General features: G+C 38.7%; 1 protein-coding gene and 1 long non-coding RNA gene across 2 annotated transcripts in view; one reads left to right on the top strand and one right to left on the bottom strand.

Moving 5' to 3' along the window:
• The window catches only part of Arl5b (ADP ribosylation factor like GTPase 5B), a 36,444-nt gene extending 26,250 nt beyond the window's left edge, over positions 1 to 10,194 (top strand). The window contains exon 7 of the mRNA XM_042686082.1: positions 9,712 to 10,194. Coding sequence (XP_042542016.1) covers positions 9,712 to 9,813 — 102 coding nt within the window. The 3' untranslated portion in view covers positions 9,814 to 10,194. The remainder of the gene's footprint in view (positions 1 to 9,711) is intronic.
• Positions 990 to 4,051, bottom strand: LOC122113134. Its single transcript, XR_006148387.1, has 2 exons — positions 3,337 to 4,051; positions 990 to 3,076 (listed from the first exon to the last, which is right to left on the bottom strand). It is a non-coding gene; the product is annotated as an uncharacterized LOC122113134 (long non-coding RNA).
• Positions 10,195 to 19,085: the final 8,891 nt, after the last annotated feature.

Raw genomic sequence — 19,085 nt, 5'->3', positions numbered from 1 at the left:
ATTTAATTGAATTAATGTAATTGAACTTGGTTACATTTTTCTGATTTTTACTTAGTTAGTAGCACCTTTGACCTGGAAAAAAAAATGGCCAGAGAAACATTTTCTGAACTTTAGAAAACCACTGTTTAACTTTGTTTTGTACCCTTTTCTTAAAGACTCTGTACCAAGTAGTGGATGAGTTTAATTTTGTTTTGTACTTAATATAACCATAATCAAGAGTGGGAGAGGAAAACAGACATAAATCAATGGATGCTTGATGGTGTGTGTGTGTGACTGATGAGGGCGGGGACTTAAGAAAATACCATTTTACCTAAAGCACACTTTGCCTAAACTTTGCTTTGATATATTGTTTACCATAAGTTCCATGGGTAAATCTCATAAAGCTGTCCTGAGGAAAAACATACTACTCTAGTATTTTTTCTTATGAAATAATTGTCTGCCTTCTTGTATCAAATAAGATTGGGTAGTTTAATTTTCTTCTGTCAGATTATACAGTTATTTTTTTAATATTACCATATCAGCATTATATTAAAAGTGTTTTTAATAGTTGATTGTATTTTGTCAAACAGCTACTAGTATAAAGTCAAATTTACTGTTGTTAAGGTACAATTTATTTTTAAATTCCTTTCTAAAAATCATATTAGTATCAGATTAGAACTTACGTGTGTTAGGTATTTGTTGAAAAAGAAAATGGCATTCAAGCAAGTAGGCATTGTGCCAATATTGGGAAAAGTTCAGATTGCAAGTTCATGTAAGATTTTTGTTGTTGTTAGTCTGGAGCTTGAACTCTGGGCCTAGGTGCTGTCCCTGAGCTTTCATGCTCTACCACTTTGAGCCCAGCAGCACTTCCTTTTTCTGATGGTTAGTTGGAGATAAGAGTCTCATGGACTTTCCTGCCCAGGCTGACTTTGAACCATGATCTTCAGATCTCAGCCTCCTGAGTCCTAGGATTATAGGCATGAGCCACATGCACCCAGCAAGACTTTTTAAAAGGTCTTCATCACATATTTCCTGTAAAGTAATATAAAACAAATTATCCTTTACTCCAAGAGAATGCCTTGACCAAGCAAGGGTCAGATAGTTAAGCATTGATTTTTATATTTATTGTAGGTCAACCAACTATATATGCTACTGTTGGGTGAAAACACAGTTTGTTATTAGTGCCTTTATTTATGTTTTGAGATAAATTCTTAATTTTGTGCTTTGCCAATTCTTTGAAAGTCAGATTAGCAACTAATTGGCTCAACAAGGGAGTAATTTCTGTTACACCTTCTTTCAACTCCACATATTGTATAGCAAAAGTAGAAAACAAAGAGTCCACCTCCATTCAGGAGACTATTGTAATTGAAGAATAAATTAAATCTTAACCAAGATCTTGTTGATATGTTATAACTAAATTGTAAAAGTGACCTTGCAAATTCAAATATGGTAATTTTCTTAATTCTGAATATATTGCATTCAACTAAACATGAACCCACCATTCTTACTGACACTCAAGAACTTTATTAGAAATAATGGTCCTTTTTTAAAGGACTAAATCAAATATTTGTATTGTTATTATAATTTAATTCTTTACAACCTGAAATAGTAATATATATAAAATTGTTGTGAACTGAGAATTGAATATTTAATTTTTTGGTTTTTGTGTTATTTTTAGAAGTATCATTTTATTCTACTATTCATTAGGTAAAAGACATTTCATTGTTAAAAATTATTTTAAATATTATCACCCTATAGCCATAGTGTTTTGGGGGGAGGTGGAGATGGTTGAGACAGGGTCTCACTGTGGCCTCAGTCTGACCTTCCTCCCACCTCCTCGTGCTGGGGTTGCCAGAGTCATTACGTACAATTTTAACTTTCATTATCTTTAGCATAAAGTGAAGTAATTATTTTCCTATGGAAACAGTGAGTGATATAGGTAATGCTGCAGACAATATTCTCTAAAGAGTTATAATGTCTCCAAGCAAAGAAAATCTTGAAGAAAACAATAAAGGCTTTTCCTTTTAAGTCTTTTTGGTGTAGTATCTTAGGACAACTTGTAGATGGAATTGTTTGTGAAGGGCACTCATTTAATTCCAAACTATGAAAACCATACATTAGTAAATGTACTGGTAAGCTAGGCACCAGTAGCTCATTCCTATAATCCCAACTACTCAGGTGGGAGATCTGAGGATCTCCATTAGAAGCTAGCCTGGGCAGATAAATCCATGAAATGCTTATCTCTAGTTACCCAAAGCCAGAACTGGAGGCATGGCTGAAGTGGTAAGGTGCAAGCCATAAATGAAAAAGTGCATACTCACACACATACCAGAGACACATTTAAAAAAAAAAAAAAGCAAAGAAAGAGATAAGAAAAGGTATATAGATGACTAGGTTTGCTGGCATTTATGCTTAAGGCTAACGGTATATATCTTTACTTTTTATCTATGGCTTTAGAACCAAAATGTTCACACCTAATTTCAAGGCTAAAAAAATATTTTACAGTTTTCCAGAGGCAAGATAGTTCAGAAATAGCATGGCATTTGTATCTAGAAAAAATATTGTGTTGGATGTGGGAAGAAGTGGGTTTACCCACTTGTTGTCAGTTACCTCTTGACATAAGACAGTTGTTCCTGGCCTTTCTCTTGTTTTTACCATACTGAGAAACTTGTAAGCAAAGTAGGCCTCTAATTTATTTGGTTTATAATATTTTGAGTTCTGACATAAACTTTATTGGCATTTGATATCTACCACGATTATTATTTTATTTGAATATGACTACCGCCAGGTAGTTAAAGGGATGGTATCAATTAGCTGCTGTTCAACTTAATTTGAACTAATGACAATGAACAACAAGAAAACAAGCTAAGTTCCTTACAAAATGATATTAAACTGTTTACCAAGCACTGGTGTGTATTTAAATACTCTTCTAGAAAACGTACTGTGCTTATTTTCCTGCTTTGCTAATTTGGATAAACTGGTTAGTGTGTTCACTTCATTGCGTTTAGATGCCATCCTGCACTATAATCCACTTGACTTTGCAATTGAAAGTATATTCTACTTCAGGATGCTAGTATTTACAAATGTCTGCACATACCTGAAAATGATTATTTATTTTCAGTTTGTCTCATCTTTATTCAGTTAATATTACTACTAAGATTAAAGCTCAAAATCTCCCACAAAAGTATATTTTAAGAATTCTAAGTGACCAAAGCTAAATAGAGAAAGTCAGTGTAAGAAGGCTTTAATCAACTACTCCCATTTTAAAGTAGTGAGAACATGCTCAGTGCAGTTGCAAAATGTAGATACCTTGGTGAACTCTTTAGGAAATGAGAATGTGGAGCTTTAGAGACATACCTAGAAATAGGTTCCAAAACTTAATATTATAGACTAACTTGGAGTAGAAAATTGCCTAAAGAATATTAGTAAGAAGAAAATGTGAAAGGCAGAACGAAATTCTCCCCTTTCTTCCATTTATGACACTTAAAACTATTAGAAAGTATAGTCTTTTACAAGTACAACTGAGTGTCCTCTGTAATATTTAATATGACAAAAAAACATAGCTTTTTATCATTTGGAACTATAGTCATATAGGGTAGGTTTTGCATTTTTTAAACCTATAATCTATATTTTCTCCCAGAAGTGGAGAAATCATAAAATATACTGTGCATAGATTTTAGAGTAGAAAACAAAGACTCTAAAACAATGAAAATGTTTTTTGCACAAATATCCAAATCTTAATTTTAAAAACTTACCTCATTTTTTTCAATCTATAAGGTGCTTGTCCAAGTTAGCGATCTTGTCCCATTCCATAAATGTCAGTTATCTGTTGACCTAAGGCATCTGGTTGTTCATGGCCTTTCTTTACCTAAACTTTATTTGAAATATGCAAAATTCACAACTAAGGAATAGCATTCCTTAGAGGTTTTATTTTATTCTTAATTGTCTACTGAACACACAGCTAAACTATTCACGTATGGTTTTTATCAAAACACATAAGTGAGTGCTTAGTCAATAATTAGCTGTTTGACATAAAGGGAAAAAAGCTGTCCTTCAATTTGACAGATAATGTACTGTGAGAATATTTTCACCAGTTTTGGTAGGATAGCGAAAGACCATCATTTTATCTCATTTGTGTGTATCTGCATGTTTAATCCTTGTTCATAGGAGACTGTATACTCTCTTGGTCTTACATGTTCCCTCAGGAAATTCAGGGACTCTGAAGCCTTTATTTTATTCTCTTGGAGTAAACTTTCAGTCTGGTCATAAAAGGTCTTTATTTTTTTTCAAATCCTTAGTGGTGGTTATTTCATGAAAAGTGTGAAATAAAATGATAGCTATAACTTTTTGATTATGAATTAATTATAAGTTTTACCAAGGTCATTTATTCCACAGAAGATAATTTAACATAAAGAAGCAACAACAAAGACTAGAAGCAGATATGGCGTGCCCTTGCATTTATCCTAAGCAGGTATAATGATTATAATCACACATTACCATCTTTACATAAATCGGTGCTTTACAGCATTAAAGAGGATTCAGCAGGCCCTTTGCACAATATGCTTCTTGCTTCAGAATGTAAAACCACTTTCAAAATGTCTGTATTAATATTTATTATGTTCATTTCTTCAGATCTAAATGCAAACTGTTAGCCATCAAGTGTTAGGCTTTCTTCAAAAGCTCTATCAGCATGGTCAAATAGATGGTGTTAATAAGGTCAATATTATGAAGTGGATCTCTTTGTAGGCTCCTTGATATTGTACAGAAGAAAGAAAAATGTATTTCATGCCAGAAATTGCTACTGAACCCTAACCCAGCAACTGAAACGTGTGCCATTGGTTTCATATCTAAACACTAACAAAGAAAATTTTAAAAGGAGTTACTTTATTTATTCACTTAATTCATTCTTACAAGTGGTTTGCATGTTTTACTAATGGCAAGGTTGTCAAAAGACATGTTCTTAAAAGTGTAATATTTCATTACTGTCATGAAATGCTTCTTTTATATGTTTAGTTTGCTGGTACTTAACGTTTTTTATTTCTGCAATTATGTTGTAATGAGTTCTTTGCATGACTATTTACCCAAGTAAAGGATGCTGTTTGTTCTGGAATGTTCATCTTTTAGACAGGTTTGGCTCATTAGCAATCATGGTGCAATATAGTGTAACTTTCATCTGTCTGCAGTCTGCAGTCTACAATTTTATTTTTATCATAATAAATAATTACTTTTCCAATACAGAGTGAATGTAATATTTCCTTTTAAGGATCAAATAATATTCTAGTGGTCTTTTGCTACAAGTATAACCCACCTAAACTGACTAAGGGAGGGGAACTGATTAAAACCCAGCCCCAAGGGCAGAATCCAACCTCAGGCCTGGAACTAGGAGGAGGAACGAGGAAGTTACCTTCCTCTGCCCAACACTTTCTTAATCTTCCATTAGATTAGACTTGTGTTCCTGGTTCACTTGCAAAATAGTCCCTTTATGACCTGCCTACAAAGGGAAGTCTAATTATTCTTGGGTTTTTGGATACAATTCCATATTCCCCCAAGAAACTTTATTACAGCCAGTGATGAGTCACTTCCTTATGTGATCCAAACAATTGGCTACGAATCCCATTCATAGAAAAGTTTGAGATGTAATCGAATAATGAATAGGACAGCAAATCTGTGTCCATTATCTAAAATTTTCTACAGTTGGGATACTTATCATACACTGAGAATGTAATGAAAGATACGTATCTGAAAAAGTTGCACACATAGGGAGTTAAACATTATGCCTAGGTTAGGACTTTCAGCTAGTTCAGGAATTCTCTGCACAGAGCATTCAAATGATCATTTGAGAGAGATTAGGAACCAGTAAGTGTACACCCTGCCTATTTTTAAAAACAACTCTCTTTGTTTACATCGTTTCTCTTTCTATTTCCTCCTGAAAGTGAGGCTCGGGGTGCATCTCAGTTGTACAACACTTGTATTGCAGATTGGTACCTAGCACAGACCAGGAAAAAGAAAAGCAACAACATAAAAGTTAAGGTGAAAATAAGGACTTAGTAAAAATAAAATTTAGGAGACAGCATGAAATAAATCCTGCTTTCTGACATATAGTTAACACATTAAATTGTACCAGGTATAGGTAACTCATTACTTCTCCAAAGGTTCCCTAATGTTCAGTTGTTCTCTCCATGCTATCCCCTGCACCTAGCTAACCACTGACATGCTGTTTTGTTATACTCCCACTGAATTACTCATAATCACTCACCAGAATTATTTTGAGATTTTTTTTTTTCATTTTAGTCTGTGCACCAGTAGTCCATTCCTTTTCTCTGAGTGGTCTTCTTTTGTTTGTATACATCATGATACAAGACTTTTGTGTGTGAAATTGAGTGTAAGTAGGAATTTGTACTGCTTGGGTATTCTAATGGAACCATTTCTAAAATCAAAGTAACTAGGAATGAGCTGTTTGTGTAGCAGATCTGTTGCACCTAGCAGCTGCAAGGAAGTCCCTCCATCTACCCCAAATTACAGCAGATTCAGTAGTAACCACTGGCACGCATGAAGTGGTTTCAGCCCATGACAATGCCCCTTGAGCTCCCATGAAGTGCTCATGCATTCCCTACTATTTGCTGGGGAATGGATTACCTTATATTAAAGAGGATGTCAACATGAGAGTGATTATCCTGGATTGTCTTATATTTTCTTACCAATGTTGTTATTTTTGCTTTTTTAAATGTATAACATAAAATGCATATTTAATTCAAGAAATAAAGTTAATAATGTACCTACCACTGCTGTGCTCAGATCCCTTCTGAGAAGGGTCAGCTTCCTATGCATCTAACTTTCACCCTCCAAGAGTTACTAGAGACCGTGTTCCACACCTAAAGGCACTGGGAGTACAGTTAGGGTGGTGACACTATTCCCTCCAAACCCACAGAGTAGCCCAATGGCATATCTTGATAAGAAATCTGATGGGAAAAGGCTTTGATCGCTCATCCCATTTTCTGAATCCTGTGGCATTGAGTAAAAATAAAAGAAAATACACTGACCAGTATCAGTTGAGCCTCATTTTGGCCCTTACAATGTAGTTGGGGATATAAACAACTGTAATGGAAGCCTAAGAACTGTTTTAAGATTAGTAGGTCTAGTTTACTTGTCACCCACATAAAACATACATTATCTTAGTCCTTTGTTAAATGAGCAAGAGGAAAAAACTATCTCAGAAAGAACATGAACTTTGGTAGAAAAGTATCTGTACATTTAAAATGAAAAACATCTATAAAATCAGTTGTACAGTAATGTTTGTTACAGGATAGAACTAGATGTGTAGCCATTTATTATTAGGGGTTAAATGTGTCTTCCCCTAAAATTTCTATGTTGAGGTCGTAACCCACAGCTCCACAGAGGGCGACCTTATTTATAGACAGTCTTACAGAAGTAATGCAGTTAGCTGGGCGCCAGTGGCTCACACCTATAATCCTAGCTACTCAGGAGCCTGATCTCTGATGATCATGGTTCAGAGACAGCCTGGGCAGAAAAGTCTGAGATGCCTTTCTCCAATTAACTACTCAGAAAAAGGCAGAAGTGGAACTGTGGCTCAAGTTGTAGAGCACTAGTGGGAAGAGACAGCTCTGTGAGCCAAGCCTAGATCTGGATTGCATCCTTCAAAGCCTTCAGACACAATCAGCTCCACTGACTTGTTGATTTTGTATATAGAGTCTTGCAAAACTGAGACAACAAGGTTTCTGTTGAAACCACCTGGTGGATAGTTCTTTGCAAATCAGGAAGGACAATGATGTGGCTACTTGGTGGACAACAGAGATACAAACACCAAGAAAAGCTTTCTCACGTCATCTTTGCCATCACTGCTTTATTCTCTCCTACCAACGGTAAGCTTTGTTTCTTTCTTGTAGTAGAAAGCCAGTAACCTGTAACTCTAGATTCACATTTGAACAGCTTTATAACTACACAGAAAAGCAGACTAATTGCCAGAATGCTTCAAACACTTCTTGGAGAGGAGGTATATTTGATTGGTTCGCAGTGGATCAGGGAGCTAGCTTATAGGTAGTTTCCAGGAGAGACAGACAGAGAGATCTGTGTGGCTGCATGGTGAGGGGGAGGGGAAGGTTGATGGAAAATGTGAATGAATAGCAAAAAGAGTAGATGGAATAAACAGCCACATCATGAACCAGCACTCACCTTCAATTCTATTACTGAATGTCGACTGCTTCCTGTGACTAAAACCAGATGCCACATGATGTGAAGCTAGCTGTCTACAAGCTCCAAGAAAGTTAGAAAGAAAATTATTCCAAAACCAACTTGAAAGGAAATTTTTAGGAAAGCATTTTGACACAAAATCCATAAACATTTTTGCAGCTATTGCTTCTAAATCAATATAAATTTCTCTTTAACAGTGAAGTTCACATGGTAACAAACTTACAAATTTAGTTGTTGTTAGCATGATGCAAAGAAGTGTTTGTGTGGGGGAGAGTCCTGGAGCTTGAACTTAGGGCCTGGGCACTGTCCCTGGGCCTCTTTTTTTTTTTTTTGTCGGTCGTGGGGCTTGAACTTAGGGCCTGGGCACTGTCCCTCAACTCTTTAGCTCAAGGCTAGCACTCTACCACTTGAGCCACAGAGCCACTTCTGGTTTTCTGGTGATTAATTGGAGATAAGGATTTCACAGACTTTCTAGCCCAGACTGGCTTTGAACCAAGATTCTCATCTTTCTACCTCCTAAGTAGCTAGGATTACAAGTATGAGCCACCATGTCCAGTGACAAATTAAATTGTCCCAACTGATCTTGGGGACAAGTTGGTATATATATTCTTACTGGTAAATAGCAGGTTACATGTATCTGAAATCTGACTTACTCCTTAGCTGTGGACCTTGGAGAAATTATTCACGTACTGAACCACAGTTCCTTCAAAACCTCATTAAGGTTATTAAAAAGATTCAGTAAGTCAGCCACGGCCCTTAGGGCAGTACCAAGAACATATTAATTGTACAGTAGGTGCTAACTGTTCCCATAATTAGATATACTAGACATAGGTCAAATACCAATACAGCCTAATGGCTGACTAGAGCTCTACTTCAGATACTTCTTGGAGACATCGAGAACTGGGATCAGAGAAGGCTGCTTTTCGTAGTTGAGTGTTACTGACTGATGAAGTCTGGGGAGATTGATAATCAGAGAAAGAATCATTTATTTAAAAAGCAGTCTTTAGGGAAACCAAAAAACAACAGGAGAGGCTAAAAACAAGGATGCTATGAAAAATTGTCCTCCGACATCATAGCTTCATCTCTGGCTTTACACCTAGCCGGAGGAACATAAAATCCACACTGAAGGTACATCTGCCTCAGTTTCCTCTGTCACTCTGGCTTTCAACAAAATGTCAGAGGCTAGAAGAAAGACAAAAATCAAAAAGGCAAAAACCACTTGTGTCACGAAGCACAGATAATTGCATAGCTTTTGCAATTATCACACTATAAAGTTGACAGCGTACAATCACAAAAAATAGTCCAAGATGAGACCATAAAATAGGTTGTCCACAATCAGTAGTTCTAGGTCTCTTGACTATTCTCTTCTTTCTCACCTTCCCTTTCTTTTTCTGTCTTCTCTATGTTTCCTTTCTTCTCCTTGTCTTCTCTATCCCTCACTTTGCTGCCCTCTGCTTGTGGTGTACTAGGGAAAAACAGTTGCAATACCATTGAGGAATACAATTTTTTTTTTCTCATTTATAGTCATCACAACTCAGGTGGATGCTGAAAACGCCCGTGTTATCATGGGATCGACTGCAGGAATCTGGGAAGAGTCATTTGGTGGACAGAATCAGGACTTCATAGGCAATATTTGAAACGTTGATGACTGGGACCAGTGAAGTCAAACTTGTATGCCAAAAATTATTGTGACTCCGGGAAATGGAAATAAGACTTTAAAAAAAAAGAAATATGAATACTTCAGACACAACAATGGGCTTAATTGATGTAATACTATGATGGCTGGACCAGGGTGAGGAGTTGGAACCTGGGCTGGATCTCACCAAAGCAGGTGATGCCAAGAATTTGACAAAGGTGTCAAAACTCAACTTGGTACATGTCCAGTCTACTGATGATAATGATGGTGGTGGTGATTGAGACAGTTTTACTGTGTAGGTTCTGAGTACTGGGATTATAGGTAATCCCTGGGGCTTTTTTTTACCTTTTTTTTTGTACAATTTTATTGAAAAAATGCTGTACAGAAGGGTTACAGTTACATGAGCAAGGTATTGAGTACATTTCCTATCAAGCATTGTTGCCTCCTCCTTTGTTTTCCCCCTACCATCCCTTCCCTCCCACCTCCACAACTACACTCTCCCCCACCCCCGCCAAAGTTGTAAAGTTCATTTTTCAACATAGTGTCTTGTACATCTCATTGTTACAATGGGTCAAACTGTATCCCTATTAAAAATAAAATGAAACTCAAAAAATTAAATCCTCCAAAAACAAATCCTCAAAGAAACAACTGCCCAATAAATGTGGGCTAAAGACTTAAAGAGAAACTTCTCTGAAGAGAAAATAAGAATGGCAATAGACACATGAAGAAATGCTCAACCTCTCTAGCCATAAAAGAAATGCAAATCAAAACAATATTGAGCTACTACCTCATCCCAGTTAGAATGGCTATAATCAAGAACTCTAATAACAACAGATGCTGGAGGGGATGTGGCCAGAAAGGAACCCTACTGCATTGTTTGTGGGAGTGTAAACTTTTCAGCCACTTTGGAAAGCAGTATGGAGGTTCCTCAAAAGACTCCACATAGACCTCCCTTATGACCCAGAAATTCCACTTTTGTGCTTTTACCCCAAAGGATCACAAACAAGACCATACTAAGGCTACCGGCATAACTATGTTTATCGCAGCATTATTTACCATAGTTAAGATAGGGAACCAACCCAGATGCCCTCAGTAGATGAATGGATCAAGAAAATGTGGTATATATACACAATGGAATTCTATGCCTCCATCAGAAAGAATGACATTGCCCCATTTGTTAGGGAATGGAAAGACTTGGGGAAAATTCTATTAAGTGAAGTAAGCCAGGCGCAAAGAAACATAGGTCCCATGTTTTCCCTTATTTGCAATAACTAGTACATGTGTAGGACAAGCATAAAAGGCCAAAAGCTAGTACATATGACCATATAAGATGATGTTAAGTGAAATGAACCCCAAGATAGGGGCACAAATATTTTTTTTTCTTTCTTGCTATTGTTTCTAATGTATTTATAATGTACTATGTGATTTTTTTGTTTATGTTCCTCCCCCCCCAGTAGAACCCCTGTTTTCACTGTATTTGATGTTGGTGCCCTGCATCTTGTATATACACTTCTCTAATTCGGCCCTGGGGCTTTATAAATGCTTTTAAAACAGTCTCGTTACCTGACACATGTAATTGTAATCCCTCTCTCTGTATTATCACCTCTATTATAACAATAAAGTAAAATTTATTCTAAATAACAGAAAAATTATACAACCTCCCAACTCTCTCCCTCTCACTTTTTTTTTTTTTGGGGGGGGGGGGTAACTATGTGCCAACCCTGGTGTTTGAACTCAAGGCCTGGGTATTGTCCCTTAACTTTTCTGCCCAAGGCTACGTACCACTTGAGCTACACCTCTTCTGTCTTTTGGGTGGTTAATTGTAGGTAAACATCTTTGAACTAGGGTCCTCAATTCTCAGCCTCCTTGGAAGCTAGGATTACAGTGATGAGCCACTGATGCCCAGTTCTCAAGAAAAAAAAAAAGTATTCTTTGTGTCCTCTCACTTGTTCAAAAACAGTAAATCTTTTTGTCTTAAGCTTCAGAGACAAAGGTAAATTCTTTTAGAGTATGTCCCCTAGGTGGCAGAATAAGCTTTCACTTTGCACTATAAAAGCCTCTAGGCTGTTTGATTGCAGTTTTCCCACTGCACAAGTTTTCAGTAGCTTGTTAACTCACATTTTTTTAGTAAAATATTTTGTACAGGTAGCACTTCACCCAATCCAGTATCACAGGAAAGAGAAACCAGATCCTGAAAGATCTAAATAATTCTTTTTTAAAAATTCTGAAATAGTTGGAACCCAGGAGTGTTTTTTTGTTTTGTTGTCTGTCATGGGGCTTGAATTCTGGGCCTGAACACTGTCCCTCAGCTTTTCAACTCAAGGCTAGGGCTTGGGCATTTATTTAGTAATTTCAACAACCAACACTTACTTAAAAGTCAATCACATATACTTATTTTGCTAAGTATGAAAGTTTATGGTGCTGAGGAAAATATCTTGATCTTCTGAAATTTTTTGGATTTGAGCTCTTCTAAGATTATTTTGTTGTATGCATTATATAAGTCTCTTTCTCTTAGGCTGTGGTTTGTTTTTCTTTGGTGGTTGTACTGGGATTTGGCCTCCAGGTCTTATACCTGTTAGGTGCTGAACCACTTGAGCCAGGCCCCTGCTTGACTTTTCCAATGTGCCATCTATTATTGCAGGTACTGGGAGGCAGAGGTGACCAAGAAAAAGTTGCTGCTCTTGGGAAGCTTTCATTTTGGTGGGAAGACTAATTAGCAAATTGATGGTCCTATGTCTATGATACATACTAGAGAGAAATGTGCAAGGTAACCTGTGAAAAGAACTTCAAGGAAGATGGAGTTTTAAACAAAGATATGAATGAAAGGCAAGAGAGACCTTCATAAAGGTTCTGGGAAAGATGCAGAGGGCAAGCAAGGGCAAAAGTCATGAGGCTGGTGCTTGGGAATACAGGAAGCATTGTGGAGGCAGTGGCTCAAGTCCTGCTAAGATACATAGCTGAAGATGCAGCCAGCCAGGAGGTGGGTGTAAAAACTCAATTTTGTTCGGTGTTTGTGGAGAAAACAGAACTGAAAACAGAAAAGTGATATATTTTAACACCAAGATGAGAACTGGGCTGGGATGGTGTGGGATGGATAATAGGATGGAATAGGACGGAAACTAGAAAATACAATGATGAAGAGTTAAAACCACCATTATAAAATTACTGTTTTGTGAGATCTTGGGAGCTGACAGTAAAGCTCAAAGGTCATCTTGACCCCTGTGCTCACTTATAGGCACGTACAAGGAACTGGCTTTCTTAAAAGACACTAGGTTTGCTTAAAAGACACAGGATTGCTTTGCTATGTCTGCAGTTTGTTTTAAATTTTCCTTGTTTTTCTGGACTATAGTAGAACAGCCTGAGTGTGGGGGCCCACAAGGATGTACCGTGCTCCATGTGTGGAACTCCCAATACCCAGGCTGCTCCCGTGTTCTGGAGAGGACGACCTCACGAGATACTGGCTTTTATATATGCCCAGGAATTAATTGAACTGCTTCGGACATTTCTAACTGTGGTGGGACTGATGTTTATTACTGTGCTAGGTGGGGATGTGAGGTAACTGGGATGGGCTCTTGAATCATGCACAAGGCCCTCCCTATTCTTGTCTGGCGAATCTCGCCCCCCAGACTTGCCTCAAACCCCCTGCGTGGCCAATGCTATTCTTACCAATGTAATCCTGTTAAAACAAACGAAAGGGGGTAATCTGCAGAGCACTTGGGCAGCAAAGATGGCGCTGAGAGAGAGTAGAGTGGGCAGAGCCCAATTTGCCTTATGATCAGTGCATAACCAGCCCGGGAAAGCTTAGGTCATGATAGGGTGTGACCTTGACAGTGATTGGTTCCTTTTCCTCCCCTGCCATGCCACCCTCCCTTTTTCGCTTTAAAAAGGGCTGCTCTCTGTTAATAAACGAGTTTTCTACCTGCTTGACTTGACTCCCCGCTGTGTCTGATTGTCTCCTGGGCTGAGGAAGGCTGGGGAACGGTTGAGCACCGCACTTACCTTTGCTTGGACCCGTCCGTCTTTCGTGGGACGGACGAACACCCAACACTGTTTTACATTTTAAACTTTATGTACAACTGTGTATATTGTCAAAACTCTCAGATTGAAACTTTGTATAGTCGTGTGTGTGTGTGTGTGTGTGTGTGTGTGTGTGTGTGTGTGTGTGTGTGTGTGTTCTGGGGCTTGAACTCATGCTCGTGGCCTGGCTGCTGTCCCCTGAGCTTTCTTGCTTAAGGCTAGCACTCTATCACTTGAGCCCCAGCTCCACTTCCAGCTTATTTGGTAATAGGTGATCAGAGTCTCATGGACTTCCTTGCCCTGGCTAACTTTGAACTGTGGTCCTCAGACCTCAGCCTCCAGAGTAGCTAGGATTCTAGATGTCAGCCACAAGCACCCAGCAAAATTTTATATACTTCTTAAGAAATTAATCTAGTTAGACCTTGTGCTGCGCAATATTTCTCAAAGATCTGTATTCCATATGGTATTTTAGAATGTAGAGAACATTTTTAAACAATGATTTCTACATGTAGATATTCAGAGACACTAAAGAAACATACAGGCCCCATGTACCAGACTACACACACACCAGAGGCATGGTTAGTACCAGATTTCTGGGGATAAAAGCAAATAACTATCTTAGTCTCAGCTGAACCTGCCTCTGGGAACTTGAAAGCCAAATTGTTTAGATGGAAATTCCAGGAATATATGAGGTATTAAAGAAAGAATATTTTCATTGTTGTCATTGTAAGTCCCAGATTTCAGTATATTAATAGGTTTGTTTGACCTTCAAGTTGGAAATCTAGATCAAAGATTTCCTCAGGGGTGGGGGGTGGGGGGGAAGGGATGTGAAGGGTAAACAAAGGAGGAGGCTGCAATGCTTGATAAGAAATGTACTCATTATCTTGCCCATGTAATTGTAACCCCTCTGTACAGTATGTTCACAAAAAATAAAAATTTTAAAAAAAGATTTCCTCAGGGTTTAAGTTGATGGGGGGTTGGGGAGTGGTGGTGGTGGAGCTTGTCCTCAGTGGTGTTTACAAGCCTTTCTCCTTTTCCCTAGCTCTGGACACAGAGAAGAACTGGACTTCTTGTGGGTCAAAAGATGAGAAGTAGTTCGGGTCAGTGAGTTGGGAGTGGAAGTGATATGTCGTTATTGGAAGGCCTTTAATGGCTAGTGTAAGACCTAGAAGAACTCTTTCTCTTCTGGCATGGTAATAGACAGTGTTTCTCAACTCACTGGAGTTTCCAAGCAATGCCAGTAAATACCCCCCACTACCATCCACTGATTCCCTTCATGGCCCTGCATCTCAAATGTGAAGGAAATATACCAGAAGCAAGAAATCACTCTTGGTGGTTTTATTCTATGTGGTTGGTGGTTACTCAGCATAACCTCCCTGATTCAGGCAAGAGTTCTCTACAATCAGCGATGTCATTGTTAACAACTAATCATTCACTTAAATTTGTTGATATGCTATATAACATACCCAAATGTACTACAGTATCAGATATATTTTTAATCCAGCAAGGCCACTAAGAAATTAACTAGGAAAGTATTCACAACATACCAAGAGATAACTGAAAAGAGGTTATCTTTTTTTCATCCTTCCTTCCTTCCTTCCTTCCTTTTTTCCTCCCTCCCTCCCTCTCTCTCTCTCTCTTTCTTCCTTTCTTTTTTGTTTTTTTTTTTTGTCATTCATGAGGTCTGAACTCTGGGCCTGGGCACTGTCCCTCAGCTCTATCAACTCAAGGCTAGCGCTCTACCACTTGAGCCATAGCACCAATTCTGGCTTTTTTTGCTTATATGGTGCTGAGGAATCGAACCCAGGGTCTCATGCATGTAAGGCAAGCACCCTACCACTGAGCCACCTTCACAGCCCTATTTCTTTCTTTTTTTGTGTCATTACTCAGACTTGAACTCAGAGGCTGGGCACTGTCCCTTAGCTTTTTTGTTCAAGGCTGACACTCTACTATTTGAATCACAACTTCACTTTTGTTTTTTGCTGGGTAATTAAAGAGAAAACTCTCTTGGATTTGTCTGCTCAGGCTGGCTTTGAACCTCAATCCTGAGATCTTGGCCTCCTGAGTAGCTCAGATTAGAGGAATAAGCCTCCTGTGCCCAGCTAACGCTATATTTCTACAGTTTTAGATGAGTGCACTATGTGGAAGCTTTCATATATTGGCTTATTTTTTTGAGTGCTGCGGATAGAACCAGAGCCTAGTGTGCATGCTAGGCAAGTGCTGTACCACTGAGCTACATGCCCAGTTTCATGTATTGATTCTTTACTATTCCCATCACTTAGAGGTCATGTTTAGTGACATAGCCCTGAGAAGAATGCCAAGTCCAATGTATCTAATCCTAATCAAGCACATGGGGTACTAACAAAAATAAGAGTCATGTGACCTTACTGGAATATACTTAAGGGAAAGGGAAACAACAAAATACCAAAATTGAATTAAGATAATGAAAAGTAAGATGAGCTAGAAATGCATTGATAGAAGCAGTTTTTGAGGCAGTCCCAGAGATTCTGACCTCCTGGCAGTCAGTCTTATGTAATCCCTTTCCTTGAACGTGGTTGGCCTCTACTCTAATGAGTACATTATGGCACGTGGCAACTCTGGCTGTTACTTCTTTTCTTTTTTTAATAAGTTTTTTTTTATTTTGAAAATACCGTACAGAGGGGTTACAGTTATATGAGCAAGGTAATGAGTACATTTCTTATCAAGCATTGTTGTCTCCTCCTCTGTTTTTCCCCTACCATCCCTTCCCTCCCACCTCCTCAACTACATTCCCAGGACCCCCCATTACCCTCCACCCCCGCCTAAATTGTAAAGTTCGTTTTTCAACATAGCGCCTTATACATCTCGTTGCAATGGGTCCACCTGTATCCCTATTTAAACACTTTGTTTTTTCCCTTCCCCTCCCCAAATTATACCAACATCAAATACAGTGAAAACAGGAGTTATACCTTGGGGGAGGGACATACAAAGCAACAAAAAATGACATGGTACCTTAAAAACAATAGCAAGAAAGAAAAAAACACTTGTGTCCCTATCTTGGGGTTCATTTCACTTAACATCATCTTATCTGACCTTTTCTGCTTGTCTGAGACATATACTAGTTATTGCAAATAAGGGAAACCATGGCATCTATGTTTCTTTGGGCCTGGCTCACTTCACTTAATATAATTATTAGGTTACCAAAGGCTGTATTTTGCATCTTTGGCTATTCTTACTGTCTTGCTCTGAGGGGAAGCTAAGCTGCTACAATATGAGTTGCTTGGGGGAGGGACTTATGGAAGCAACTAGAAAGGATTCCAGTGAAGCCACAGCTAATGAGGAGCTGTAGCCCAGTGCCCTGTCAGCAGATGACTCAGTAACTCCTGCAATATCCACATGAGAACTCTCCCAAGGAGGCCCTCCTTCAGAATGATCCAGTATGATCAGTATGATCCAGCCTCATGTCAGACCTTTAACTAGCACTCAACCACATTCCTGGCCCAGGGCAAACTATGAGCCAATTAACGATTGCCATCATGAGCTGCTAAGTCTTCTAATTTATGTAGAAACAAACAAGCAAAACAATATCTTGAAGTATATCCTAGAACACAGCACCAAGAAAATATAAATGTGAAGCTGTAGATTTCTGAGAACAGGTGGGGTTTGGGGGAGGGGTTGTTGGCCGTTGAATTTGAACTCAGGGTCTGGGTGTTAGCCCCAAGCTCTTTTGCTCAAGGTTCATGCTCTACCACTTCCAGCCACAGCCCCATTTTGGTTTTCTGGTGGTTAGTTGGAGCTAAAAGTGTCAGACTTTTCATACCCAGGCTGGCTTTGAACCGAAATCCTCAGATCTCAGCCTCCTGAGTACAGGCACAATGGTTTGACTGAAGAGCCAATCTAGAGGTCCAGGTGCTGTCTGTGCCCCCTGGGAATTGGGGCCAGGGGCATGTTCTTCCCATTTTCTCCCTTGCATGTATTCTTAGTAGTATCTCGTATGCTTGTGTATTTTTTTTAGTAATAGATAATTTTTTCATTCCCACAGCTCTTTAGAAAATGGGAAATAGTAGGAATACATATATTCGGCTTTTACTGGGGTTTAGACTTACTGGGGTTTGCTAGGTACTCTACCATTTGAGCCATGCTTCCAGCTCCTTTTTGCTTTGGTTAGTTTTGAAATAGGGTCTTGCTTTTTGCCTGAGTATATGTGGAATGTGGTCCTTCTTTTTACCCTTCCCACCATACCCGGGATGACAGGTGTATGTCACTGTGCTCAGCTATTGCCTGAGATGCGGGTCTCATGAACCTTTTGCTCAGGCTGCTTTTGAACCACCATCCTCCTGATCACCTTGAGAATAGCTACAGTGACAGGTATAAACTGCCACACCTGGCAAGAATATGTATCTAATGTAACTGAAGACATAACTTACTAAAGAACACCTTCCAGGATTAGTGAGGAAATAGCCCAAGACTTAGTGTGGGTCTTTTCTAGTTGTGTTTGTTTGTTTGTTTTTAAGCTGTAACTACATCTGGGTTGCTAGAATTAATCTCCTGGTGTCAGCAAAATGCACATACAATGAGACCAAAGGAGGATATTTCTGGGGGAGGAATAGAGAGGTACAATGCCTTTGTGCGGCTGATCATATAAAATACTGTGTATCAAAGTGAACTCCAGGAAATGGAAACCTGGAAATGAGGATTTTTTTTTCTTAGTTGGTGTTTTTGTTTTCTTTTCTTTTTGCCTTATTTGTTCATTTATCTGTCTTTGAGATGGTAAGGAACACACAAAAATGGAGGGACAAAGGGTGAACAAAGGCAGCAGTGGTGCTCACTAGATACTATGTTGAAAGTGAACTGTATAACTTGTGGGTGGGGACAAGAAGAAAAATCAAAGAGAGCAAGGGAAGGGGTGACATTATCCAAAAGGCAGTGTTCTTTACCTGACCTGTGTCACTGTAACCCCTCTGTAATCACCTTTATAAGAACAATTAAAAAGTACAGCAACATATCTCTCTCCATTCATTCATACATTCATCAAACAACTCAACAGAAGCATTCATTTAATGTATGAAATCTTCCAGACCTCAAGCTCCACGACAGGGACACAGAGATAAAGAAGACGTGGTCTCTGCCACTCATGGGCAAGAGAGCCCTGAGGAATACAATCTGGAGAGATCGTCCATCACAAGAGAGAAAGGCATTATGGAGAAGACAGTGTGTGACAGGGGCCAGGTCCTGACCCCTGTGACAGTGAACCTGGGGGATACTG

Source organism: Dipodomys spectabilis, unplaced genomic scaffold (genome assembly GCF_019054845.1).
Source record: "Dipodomys spectabilis isolate Male_0828 unplaced genomic scaffold, ASM1905484v1 ptg000096l, whole genome shotgun sequence".
NCBI lineage: Eukaryota > Metazoa > Chordata > Mammalia > Rodentia > Heteromyidae > Dipodomys > Dipodomys spectabilis.
The sequence above is the reverse complement of the archived record's forward strand: the minus strand, read 5'-3'. Positions and strand labels throughout refer to the sequence as shown.